The 13,257-nt window shown below is 47.6% G+C and overlaps 1 protein-coding gene across 3 annotated transcripts in view; it reads left to right on the top strand.

Annotated features, from left to right (window-relative positions):
* Positions 1 to 13,257, top strand: part of LOC144101246 (uncharacterized) — a 49,746-nt gene that overhangs the window by 20,425 nt on the left and 16,064 nt on the right. Inside the window, exon 1 of one of the 3 annotated variants that reach the window (XM_077634323.1) lies at positions 7,889 to 8,120. The exons of the other annotated variants lie outside the window; for them this stretch is intronic. Within the exon in view, the coding sequence (XP_077490449.1) occupies positions 8,050 to 8,120 (71 nt within the window). The 5' untranslated portion in view covers positions 7,889 to 8,049. Of the gene's footprint in view, positions 1 to 7,888; positions 8,121 to 13,257 lie in introns of those variants that run through there. 3 annotated transcript variants of the gene reach the window in all.

Consider the following 13,257-nt stretch of genomic DNA (forward strand, 5'->3'; position numbering starts at 1 on the left):
TGTAACAAAAGGTGCCAGCTCACAGTCTCAAAACTGAAGCATGCTTGCATTTGCTTGTCCCCTGTGTTCCACAAATAAGGTATAAAAGTCTAGAAGATGCTTGATTTTGCTTCAGGGCAGTATGTCTTTCAGTGCAGCTTATACAGTCAAACCTCATATCGTAGGTAAAATATTGTTGAGTTCAATACAGTCATAATTTGTAATGTAAAATTTTGTCAGAAATGCACGCATGAGCAGCGTAGTATGGTCAGTGAAAGGACGCCGACTCAGGCGATCCTTATCCCTTTCAGGCGCTGTGTCCACATATGTGGACGTGACCTAAGCATGCTCATATTTTCGTATACAAGGCGGTTTCCACCTTTGAATTCTGCACTCTTAACATTTTGACACTCTCTATCAAGTTTGTAATGCCTCTCTTGCAGCTGCAGCGAAATGTGTTTGTAAAAAGAAGTAAAGATGGTTATCACGTTGTTTTGTGTGGGGCGAGTAAAGTAGCTTTTATTTTTGACTGCTCTCTTTTCAAATGGTAGTGAATGATGCAATTTACCACTAGTAATGTGTGAGTAGGTTAATGTAGAAACAGCACACCAATTTTCATCGTCATAGACGAAGAAAAATTGCTGCGGTGAACATTCAGATTGGCACATTTACAAACATGGGCATGGTGCCTTAATGCCAAAAATATCAAAATGCTGTTTTCTAGCCCTTGTGCATAGTTTTTGAGGGAAAATGGGGTACGAAGTGGGTTTATTACTTACAGGTTTTGAAAACTGTGCTTCTACAAGATGAACGTTGGACGATTTCAGCGCTGGAGCGTTGTTCATGAAAATAGCCAATGGAAAAGCACTTCCAAGGAAGTGTGGACAACCGAGCAATGAAGGCCGTTAGATGGTTGCTAGGAATTCTCACAACACTGAGTTGCTGCCGACAAACACAGTGCGCTGTAATCAGTGCATAAAGTCAGGAGGGTCTCTGACGGTCTTAGACCCACCACTAATATTGAAAAGAGATCTGCATGTAGACTGCATGAATCTGAAGCAAGCAACCATTTTTTATGCTTTTTGTCAGTGGTGGTTGGAACATTTCTTCTCTATCGATTTGAAAATTTCGCTGTGGTTTTTAGCAAGAATCATTAGCGTGTTTTATAAAACCTGGAAAGGAGAAAAATACAGTGGGGAGCACTGCACAAGAGCCGGGTGAAAAAAGGAAACCCTACCACGAGTAAGTCCAGAGCTAGCCACTCAGCTCCAAGGCTACACTACAGTCAGCACACAGGTAGAGCATGGGAATCATTTGTTTAGGGTCTGTGTCATAAATTGAGCAAACAACGACGTTTAAAAATTATTTCTCCCCTTTGTCAAAGCGCTTGAGACCCCCTCTATGGAGCCAGACCTTAAGCACTGACTATGTTGGAAGCAACCATTGGCCCTAACTTTTGAACACAATAAATGCACAACGGTGCAGATGTGAACGGTACGCATCCAAATGCCGCATCCGGTGTTGTAAATGCAGAATTTTCCTCTGCCTGTCATCACAGAGCGATTGTTTTTATCTGTTTCATAAGTCATGAACTAAAGAATAATTTTCTGGAGTGTAAACCACCAGCATGCTACCAGGATCCCTCATGAGGAAATATTCAACCATGAGGCAGTAATATGAAGGCTAAAGAAAAGGGTTGAACTTAAATTCAGGACTAGACAGCAAGCAATGGAAAGGAAAATTATAGGAGGAAAGGTAAGATACAGGAAGAGAGCAGAGTGGTTTAGAAAACAAAGGGGATTTAGTGATATCTAAGGTGAAATTTCGAAGAAATGAACATGAGCAGGTCGTGTAAAGCAGAGGGCAGATGAATGACAGTCCCTCGGGGAAACTGATTGGTTCCGAAAAGGAGCAAAGCATAGAAGGTACTGACAGAGAGTCATATGAGTAGATGAGGGTTTGCAGGGATAGGGCCCTGCAGTGGATGTAGTTGTGATGAGGGTAATGATGTAGAAAGGTTGTCAGAATGCTGTTGAGCAGTAATTTTACTATACGATTCTGGACACTTCGCATTGCCTTGTAGCCAGGAGCTCGGTGAAATTTTGGTATTATTATGGAAACAAAGAAATTCAGTCACTGATGGAATAAGTAGTGATGGAAATGATGTTTCAGAGGCCATGCGAGCTCTATGTTCGCAGTGTCAAGGAAGCCACTCGCACTCCAAAACATCAATTCTGTCATCTCTGACTTAGCCAGTGACTGCATTTCTTCGTTTGCATAACACATCCATTACTTTTCTCCAGAGGTGCAATACAGTATGTACTACTGCCCCTCCGCTTGGAGATAATACCTGCCAAAGGTACCTGGAATGCAGTGTTGTTCCATGCCATTACCAAAAACTCCTTCTTTATTCGAGTCTCTTTTCCCTGCACCAGCTTTAAATCAAACTCAAGCAACTTAGAAAAAGTGAGACAATTTCAGTTCTAAAAATTCTCTTTTTGCCAAGTTTTACTCCCCAAAGTTTCTGGAAAAGGGAAAATTCCCCAAATGGAACATCACTGCTGGAATGATGGGCTACTTTAACTCAAGTTTGCTTGAAAAGGTGCTTCTTTCATGGCTTATGTGTGAGGAGCACAATATTACAAAAAGTGTAGTTGTGTGTGACGTTGATGCGCTCATTTTTCCACCTGTATGTCTGCATGTCTGCACAGCAATAACAGGTGAAAAAAGTCAAGAAAGGCAAGTGTCACTGTGTGTATTTTTGTTCATCTATTCATGTCCTGGCCATGATTGTTACCATTGTGTTTTATCTCTATTCTGTGTATTTCCTTATTTATTCATTCATTCAATTAATAATTTATTTATTCATTTCTTTATTTATTTATTTGAGGTGCCCTAGAGGTCCTTGTAGTCATTACATTGGTGGGGGTTGTATCATTCAAGTATTAATGCAACTGGTGTAAACAGGGCTGTCAAATTAGCAGTACAAAGTAGCAGTACTCTACAAGTAGGTAATTATGGTAACCTTTCAGAGATTTACATTAGCCATCTTGAAAGCCTGCACTGTGCCACCTTCTATGTGAGGTGCTAAGTCGAACATTGATAGACCTGCAAAGTGCCTGTGTGGAGAATGAGGATGTTCAGCTTCAGCATTCAGGTAACGGAAACCCCTTGGAAGGAATGCTTTCAGACAAGGCACAGCAGAGAGCATAGCGGACGAGGGAACAAACAGGAGTTAATGATATCCTAGTTGAGATCAAGAAGAAGAAATGGGCATCGATCGTGCATGTAATGCAATGGCAAAACAACTGATGGTCGTTAAGGGTAATGGAGTGGATCCCAGGAGAAGGCAACATAGCAGAAAACTGCATATAGCCGAGTAGGCGGAAGAAATTTAGGAAGTTTGCTGGGCTAAAGTGGCCACAGCTAGCCACAGGACAGGATTAGCTGGAGGAATGTGGCAGAGGCCATTGTCCTACACTGGACTTCAGCTGATGATGATGATGATGTATTTGATGCGTTACTGATGCGTCAGCTAAAAGTAAATAACAGGGCCATGAACCTATGCATCCAGCTCTTGTTGACCAAGTTGAAAAAGGCTGCTGGCAACCATGGTAACCTAATTTTCAAGTTGTTCTCAGCTGCAAAAATTCATGAAGTTTATGTGCCATTTAGGCTTTTGTACTGGAACATGACATTTGGCAGAAGTCATCAGCAATGCTTATGTAGCTAGTGGTACTGATAGCTTACGGCTCAAATGAAAGGATCTTTCCTTACATGAGCAGAATTGGGCATGATGTTGCATGTGAATGAGAAATTTTATCTTTATTTGGCACAGGGAACAAAAATAGATCAAGCAATGCGTGTTCGGTCCTAAAACTGTTGCTGCCTGCATAGCTGTCATGTAACTGCATGACATACTTGCTGGATGCATTGTCTTACCCCTCCCATTTCCCTTTTCTAATAACACAAGAAGGGCTTTCTACGTTAATGTTCTCTTCTCAGCATCTTGAAATGTGAAGCAGGTTACACTCATCGATATTGCCTTTATATCAATGAGTGTTACAGTGGAGCTCCAGCAGCTTTCTCAGCACACACACATGTCAATGCAGTCATGCATGTGTAACAAAGCATGCAAGTGTGTGTAGGTTAGGATAAAGCATTGCATTGGTCCCGAAGGCATGTGCCAAGTTGAACATAGCACTGTTCAGTGAAGGTTTGCTTGACAAGAATTTTGCTTGAGCTAGCTTGTATCGAGACAATGTGAACAAAAGCAAACTAGCGTGAGAAAATGAGGACAACACATACAAGACAGGAGAGGCAGTCTCGTCTTGTATGTATTGTATTCATTTTCTCGTGACAGTTCACTTTTATGCACATTACATCATATCTTTTCACGTTCTCTCTTTTGCCAAGATACAATCACCATTGCGCTCTGCTGTTTTCAGTATTGGGGTACATACGTGTTTGTGCTAATGACAAGAACCCTGAAAAGGTTTCATAACATTTCCAGTGCAGCTGTTACATTATTGGACAGCTTCAACATTAGGTTTTCTATCACCTGAAAAACAATGTGAGTTAAATCAATTGTAGGCCAGTGCAGTATTGGATTGGAGTCTATTCCTCGTTAAAAATCTCTGTCCTAAACTCCGACTGGTTGCAGCTTAGCTTAAGGGAGCTTACTGTAAACGGACTGCGGATCTTTGTTAATGCGAAACCATTACTACGCTACGGCAGCACCGGAAGTGTCCGCTAAATCTGGAAGAGTGGTGTGGTGAAGCATATAAAGTCGGTGATTAAACAATATCGAGTCAGCCATTAGTCACTGGTCAACATTAGTTAGTAATTACTTATGTCAATTAAAAGGCATAATTATACTAATTAACATTTCCAATTAATAATGGTCACATGCCGAAATAATTAATTATGCTGACTAAAGGGGTAATTAATGGGAGGTCATAGGGTGTGACATCATCCCATACGTCTGATGAGGTCACGCCATCAACCAGTTTGAGGAAAGCAAAACACGGAGCCCTCAATGTCGGTGTCTGAGAAGTGCAATGATATGCAGGTTTGCATATAGTTCTAGAGCATTCCATACGACATCATATGGAAAGGAGCTACCAAAGTCGACTAGGAGCCACCAACGTCGCGGCAAACACTAATGCTTTTGCATTTCTCTAATGCAGTCTCTGCAGTGCTCTCCAAGTTTTGTTCTTTGTCAACCAGCTGGCTGATGTCTGAAACAGAAGGGCACATCATTTTAATTGCTTTTACCAAAATTACTTCCCCAATATTCATTACCTTCCTTTAACTGCTGTGCTCTTGAACATTGCTTTCATAGCATGAAACAGTAGTGTACCCATTGAGAAGCAGGGTCACGTCTGTTCACCTCTGTGACCAACCCATTGAGGGTTGGTTGCCTCTGTTCGGAGCAGTGTCAGATTTCAACAAACCATTGTAAATGGTACAATGACTTTGTGCAGGGCTTGATGTGTAAGATCCTATTCTGCAATAGCACAGGTACGCAGAGAAGATCAGCAGATACCTAAACAACAGGCTATGGGAGAGGTGTCGTTCATTGGACTATGGAAGTTGTTAGTGCAATGATCCACACACATGTCCATAGCACTGTGGCGGTGCACTCGATTTTGCATTGACAGGTGCCGCTCCCTGGGGGGCCCTATATAGCGCTTAAAGGTATGAGGAGTTAAGCACGAGCCATGTCAATGTGCATGCACTATGCGGTCTTATTTAATGCCCTAGGCCATTCATAAATCACACCAGGGGTGCGCCGTTCGAGCGCTTTTGACAGGTCTGTGGACAACTCTGACACATGTATCACTGTTGGTCATAACACTTGACCAATTGTTAAATAATCGTGGCAGGCATAAGCATGCGCAGAGGGGCAGTGGCCCCCCCAGTAGCCAAGGGGGGAGCAAATTTTATACTGTACTGTTTCATTCTACCCAAAAGACATGAACAAGCACTGCCATGAACTTTTTCTTCTCCCCCCCTCCCGCCCCCCCCCCCCCCTATGGAGAGACCTATGCACTCCTGTGGTGGCAGGAAAACTGAAGGAGGTCAGTCCAAGCACACCTTTGTGCTTCTTTAGAGCAACTGCAAGTTTGCTCAAACACTGTAGGAGTGAGTGACCTTGTCTGGGGTCTCATACGACTGCTAAGGACATTTTGTGACCAGTAAAATTTGTTCCCTCTCACAGTCTTACTGAGTGCTGGGTGCATACCTGTGTCATGGCTTTTAAATGGAAATTTGTTCCCTCATTCATTCTGTCATACTGAGTGCCACATGCATAGCTGTCATGGCATTTAATGACTACTGATTGCTTGTTCCTGGTCCACTTTTGTTTTGCATTGGCAGTCACTGCAAGGAAGTGTGAAGTCAGGTTCAATAAATTTTATTTTCGTGTTTTGAGATTATTGTCCGCGTCTCTCCTTTTTAGTGTCGTTTACCACGTGCTGAACGGCCTTTGGTTAATCGCCAACTCGACTAAACCTACACCTCACAATGGCGGCGTTTGCGGGAAGTCGTTTCTCGGCCAGTGGTCGTGGCGTTCGACGAGCATGCTGGGCCGAATCCCGACCGCGGGCGAAATGCGAAAACACTCGCGCGCTGTGCGATTTCGGTGCATGTTAAACTTCCCTGGCTGTACAAAATTAAACCGAAGAACTCCGGCCATTACGGCGCTTTCTAACGCGACAGCGTTAAGGAGCTCGTGTCGCAGAAAAGCCAGTGTCGGCGTCTTTGGCCGTGAGCGAAAAATGGTGCATCTCGGTTAACACCTGAACCGCGCCGTAACGGAAGGGATTTTAACACGACAGCGTTAAGGATTGATTGATCTATTGAATGATCTATTGATCGATATTTCCTTCCCTTACGGCGCGATCCGGGTGTCCAGCGAGAAATGTGACAGGCGTAATTTCCTTTCCTTAAAAGCAATTGTTCATTTCATTTTCCTTCCCTTACGGCCCGTTTCGGGTGTCGGCCGAGATATGCGAGACAGGCGTCCTTAAATTGTCCAACGGGCCACGCGTCGCGCCGAACGGGCGGTGGCGTTCCGTGTACCCTTTGGCAACGCTGCGACACGCTGTCGCGTCTCTCTCTTAAAAGACGAAGCTTAAGCGTCCTCCTTTTTTTTTTTTTCTCGGCCTGCTAACTTCCCTCCATCCCACGGTCTCCTCGATTTGGCTGCGCTTTCTGCACCAGTTCAGGAAGTGTTGCACTCTCGCACTCGATTTGACAGTGCAGCTAGCGCCACTTGCACTTCGGCACTAGATTTGGCCTCGTGCTGCACTAGCCTTCAGGTGAGTTTTCTTGTGCAAGGTGCTTGGCGCGCTCCGTAGCAGACGGCTCCGCGGCCATGCTTGTTTTAGTGAGCGGCGCTGAGACGGCCGCGTACCCGTGAAAGACGCGGCATCTGCGCCGGGGCCCGCAGCCACTTTTTGATAGAACGGAAGCAGCCTGAATCACGCGCATGGACTGTAAAAGATCGTCTCGAGCGGTAGTCTGAATAACCTCTCGAATTGTTGCACTCGATTTGGCCGCTGCGCAGACAGCACTAGTGTCAAGCTACACTCGCGCCGCAAGAACTGGCACTACACTGACACGGCACTTTTGTGAGTGCAGCCAAATCGAGGAGACCTCCAGTTCATGGCGCGGCTCAGGTAGGGTAGTTCAGGTAACTCCGTTTTTCAATACTGCATGTTTGTTCATAAAAAAAAATATTTGCCACATGTTTCAGATTAAGAAATTCGCTCGCGAAAGAGCCACACTGCATGTGTCACTAACAATAGCTGTGGACTTCCATCGTGTTTTTTTTTTCTTTCTTTCCGGGGGGGAGTGACAGCAACAGCGGATGACACAGCAGTCGTTTCACGATGCCGTTGACCACTCGTGAAATAAACAAGCGTCTGCTTTCTTTCCCCCTTAATTTTTTTCTTTTTTTTTTTTGCTCGGAAAAATTTTATCTATGTGGGACTGCTACTATTGGTCGGCTGACCCCGCACCACGGGTTTCCGGCGGGAACGAGCTTGTACGAAACAGAGGCGAATGTCTCGCTTTTCTTTCGGTATCCCTCGAGTCGTTCGTGGAAGGAAGGTGAGCCCGGAAGACACCGACAGGTAAGAGCCCATACTCTATGCGCAACCAGCTAGCTGCCCGATAGTATCGCGTAGCATCGGTGATTAATATCGGGCTCCTGCATTGTGTTCACTCGTTCGGTCCATCTTAAGCAAGTCGTTTCACTTGCGTTCTGGGAATGGCATGGCAATGGTGCTGTTCTATCACCGTAACGGCTTCGTGCTGAACACGCGGGTTTTCGTGACGCAGAAGACTTTGTTAGCGCTGAGATCTCAACATTCCTTGCAGCTTGAGCAGCACAGATAACGTTGTGCATATTTTGCGACGTGTTGCTGACGGCGAACGTTAGGCGGCGCAAATTGTTTATGGGTGATTAGGCGAACTTTTGACCATGTACGAAAACCAGTCAGGCGGTAGCAGCAAGTGCAAGCGACTGTCTTTGGGTTAAAAATGACGGCCGCTGTCGGCTACGCTCACTTTAAAGGTGGCAAGATCATGACCGAAAAAGAATGTGGAGAGTTTTCATCATCCGTCTAAATCATAAGGCGAGACACAAAGCGTGGCTGGAGGTGGCAGTTCACTGCTGACGAAGGGCAAGACCAGCGAAACGTGCGGAGCGAGCTTTCTGGCAGGCGGCGCGCCAGACCACCAGGTTATGGGCAACCTCCCGGTGTGTACACCTGGCAGGCCTTCACCTGGGCGAAGGCATTTAGGGTGAAAGCTTTCATGGTAAATCCTTTCGCGTAAAGGCCTATAGGTCAAGGGATGCTTTCGTATTCACAGCATGCAAGGAGATTGAGGGCCTACCGTAACCAGTACTACTGCACGGTATTCCGCGTTTAGCCATGCAAGGAGCTTGAGGGCCTACCGTAACCAGTGCTACTGCACGGTATTCCGCGCTTAGCTATGCTTAACAGTGTTCTTTTTTTTTTCGTCCATGTTCGCATTGTCCGTAACTGAAACCCTGTACTTACGAAGTACATATACTACAAATTTGGATTCGTCGGGTTGGCGCATGAGGGCGCCACACTTTATATGACCGGCAGTTAGCTAAACTTCATTCACTCATGAGATAATCAGGCGAGGGAGAGGGAGGGGCAAGGAAGAGAGAGCAAGACGACGGCGGGCTCTCGGGCCGCTGTAGATGTCCGAAGCTGTAGCTGCGCAGAGCAACCTCTCCGCTCCTGGTGTTCTGACCCTTGTCACGGAAATGTGAGTTTGTTGCCAGGCTGAGCGCTCGCAAAGATCAGGCGGGCGTTCGTGACTCCTTGCGGGTCGCGAAATTGAGTCTGGTTTGGTTTATGAAATTTTAGCGTCCCAAAGCGACTCAGGCTATGAGAGAAGCCGTAGTGAAGGGCTCCGGAAATTTCGAGCGCCTGGAGTCAGACAGGAGAGACCCAATTCCTATCAATATTTTACCATGGGAAAAAATGTGTGGCGGAACTCTATTTTGGAAGCCGTTTTGGACAGGCATCAAACAACGGCGTTGTCGTTACTACGGCTGCCTTCTCGGAAAGAGTCCAGCATGTCTTGCTAAACTTGTTTGTACAAAATTGCGTCGTGTTTCCGGCATGCTCGACGCTTCTGAGCGTCGCTGCGGGCAAGCCTTTCAGAAAAGCGAAGGGGCTTGAAAGCGAAATTGAGGCTGGTTTGGTTTGTGAGGGTTTAACGTCCCAGAGCGACTCAGGGTATGAGGGACGCCGTAGTGAAGGGCTCCGGAAATTTCGACCGCCTGGGGTTCTTTAACGTGCACTGACATCGCACAGTACACGGGCCTCTAGAATTTCGTCTCAATCGAAATTGAACCGCAGCGGCCGGGATCGAACCCGCGTCTTTCGGGCCAGCAGCCGAGCACCATAACCACTCAGCCACCGCGGCGGCTCGAAATTGAGGCGTTCATGCTTCTTATTAAAGCCCGGGATACATGGAGCGTTTTTTGGGCGATTTTCGCCCCACGCGCGGCCTCGAAAAAAACGCCCGCCGCCGCCCATCTGGCCCCGCCAGATATTGACGCGCGGCGTCCGACGAGACCGGAAGCGGCAGCCAAAGCAAGCCAATAGCAGCGCTCTTCCGGTTTGGCTGCCGCCGCCAACATGGCCGCGATGGCCGACCAGCGGTGCTGTGTTTATGGCACGGAAATGTTATTATCGTGAAAATAAACGCTTCACGAGACATGAAATGTCACTTTTTTTTTGGAGAGCACGACCGAATCTTGGATCGAAATGTTTGCTTTTCCTCCCTGAAGCGAAGGTGCCGAAGAAAACCGCAACCGATGGTAGTCACGGCTGAGCGGGCATAGAAAGGTACGCGACCGCATGCATTCGAGCACGCAAAACCTTGTAGATACCTGTGCACGCGTGCTGCAATCAGGACAGTGGTGTCTAAATGAACAATTTCGTTATTCTGACAGAGGAGTCAGCGTCGCTGCTCTTGAAGAGCTCCTCGCTCAATGGTATTTGCCACTTGTTGATCACATTGCTTTCGCGCTGAGATATACGCGGCGGCGGGCTGCCGCTTTTTCGCTCCATGTATCGCCTGTCGGGTGTCGCGCCGCCACGGCGTTTTCTGCCGCGCGAACATCGTCGGAAAAAAACGTCGCAGGTATCCCGGGCTTTAACCTTCGTCGACGAATGGCAAAGCTACAATACCTCTATTCCAGCGCGTCCGTGCCGGCTGGTGAAAGCCGTTATGTTGGGAGATGCCACGTTGTTTCCCGAGTATCGTCAGTATTGAATGCTGCTGCTTGAGTTCTGCAATAAGTAATGTTTCTTGTTATTTTATGCAGCATCGCGTTTAAGACATTCATGTTCTATGTCGAGAGAGAGAAAGCACTTAATTTGCACCCGTCAGAGAGTATGGGTGATCGGGTGAGACGCAGCTCCCCCTTTCACCGTCCGCCTCCCCCTAGACGTCAGCCGAAATCAGTTGACTTCCGGCGGTGGCCTGGGCTTGACTGATGACTTGTTTTTGGACTTGTTCTTCCTGGCTATGGAGGGAGGATTCCCATGACTCTTAGTTTCCATGTAGACCATTTAGCGCTGGGCAAGCCCACAGCATGTGATTTAGGGTCGCTATGCCTTCACAGTTTTTGCATTTGGAAGAGTGCACCCCAGGATGCCATTTGTGTAGGATATACGGGTTTGGGAAGGTACCCGTCGGCAGTTTTCGCCAGATTACTTCTTCCTTTGTGAGAGATGTATGGGGGGGGGGGGGGGGGCAGGGTTGTCCTCCCCATTCTGTAGTGTTCTAGAATTTCACTGTATGTGGTTAAGTCTCGCTTTTTTGGACATGGAGCAGTCTGCCTGCGCTAGGGCCCGGTGTGTGAGTCCTCGGGCGACCTCGTTCCCTGTGAATCCACTATGGGCGGGTGCCCATATTATGCTAACTAGGTCGTTAGGTACGTTCTCCTTGCGTGCTTGCAGAATTTTGCCGGCCTGTTTGGACACTCGACCGTTGTCATAGGCTTTGATTGCAGTTTTAGAATCGGTGATGATTATTCTAGTTGATGGGTTTGTGATTGCTGGGGCAATCGCCGCCATCTCTGCCTCCTCTGGTGAAGAGTGTCTTACGCTACAGCTCGAGATTTGCTCGACCGGGACGTGAAACAGGTGAATAGCTCGGCGCGCAACGCCTCCTTCAAAGAAGCGAGCCGCCCGTCGATAGGGAGGCGAGAGTGGATAGCAGAGACAATGAATCTGTGTGCTGTTTTCCCCTCCTCGTGGGGGGATGCGCCGCAGCCATCCCAGCATCAGACTCGACGGTAGGAGCTTGTCTTTCAAGCCCTCCGTTAGGGTGTTGTCTTCGACCGCACCCTGTCCCTGTCCCATGGCGACTGTCTGAAGGAGCGGGCCGAGCAGCTCTCCGCGCGGCTGTCTGTGTTCCTTCACCTTGGCGGGGCGTTGGCACCGGCGCGCTTGAGGCCCACCGAAAGAACAAGAGATACTTAACTCAGACCCGCCGCGGTGGCTCAGTGGTTAGGGCTACTGATCCGGAGTGCCCGGGTTCGAACCCGACCGCGGCGGCTGCGTTTTTATGGAGGCAAAACGCTAAGGCACCCGTGTGATGTGCGATGTCAGTGCATGCTAAAGATCCCCAGGTGGTCGAAATTATTCCGGAGACCTCCACTACGGCACCTCTTTCTTCTTTCACTCCCTCCTTTATCCCTTCCCTTACGGCGCGGCTCAGGTGTCCGCCGATATGTTAGATACTGCTCCATTTCCTTTCCCCAAAAACCAATTATTATTATTATACATTGATTCAGAAAACAGACGCAATCCTTCAATAACCCCAGGACACTCAACGAGATGGCCCGACTCCTTGTCGACGCAATGCTAATTCTAGGGAGCGAATGCAGACCACTACCACCTGCTATGGGCTGTGGCCAGGTATGGGCCTGCCTGGGAGATGACACCATCGACATAAACGCACATCCAACGATGGAGGGATGGGAGGCAAGGGGAACAATCCATTTTGAACCTGGCCTAAAGACGACCACCTCCGCAATTCCAAAAACTTGTTTTCGTTCATTCGTTCCTTGATTCATTCATCGTAATAATGCGGATAATATTATTAAGCATCAACCAGCACGTGAAAATTGCCTGTGCCCAGTAAATCGTTTATAATTCGACTTTACTTTCCTGTCGTTTCGGTATCAGCTGCCGAACAGTTGCCATGGCGTCAGTATTTAGTTTAGGCCCCGGCGTGCAAAATTTCACAGGGACACCAGATTACATTATGTGTTGGCAGAGCAATAGCATTAGAAGGTGTTGGTGTGCCGAAAGGGACGTCAGTTGTGGTCTGATTTATGTGACACACGCCGCCACCGCTTTTCTTTTCCGATGGGGCCGGTGAAGTTATCGCATTAAAGCAACGATATTTTAGCCCCTTCATCGTTCATTGTCATTCCGGCCTGCAAGCTGGCGTAAAGGTTACAGCGAATTTAAACAAAGAAGCAGCGACCCCACTGAAGTTATTCAAAGGCTCACGGACCTAAGCTTTGATGTTGTAGCGCCCCTCGCGCCGCGCTCGGCTCGCAGGCCATGGCACGTGGCGCCGGACAAGAGAGGAAGTTGGGCTAGGCCGCCGCAGCGCGAGCAGCGCAAGTAAACAGTTCGAACCTCAACGCTGTCGAAGCTGGTTCTTCCTCGTCTTAGCTCCGAGAGATTTGGCGACCCGACT

Source organism: Amblyomma americanum, chromosome 8 (genome assembly GCF_052857255.1).
Source record: "Amblyomma americanum isolate KBUSLIRL-KWMA chromosome 8, ASM5285725v1, whole genome shotgun sequence".
NCBI classification, from domain to species: domain Eukaryota; kingdom Metazoa; phylum Arthropoda; class Arachnida; order Ixodida; family Ixodidae; genus Amblyomma; species Amblyomma americanum.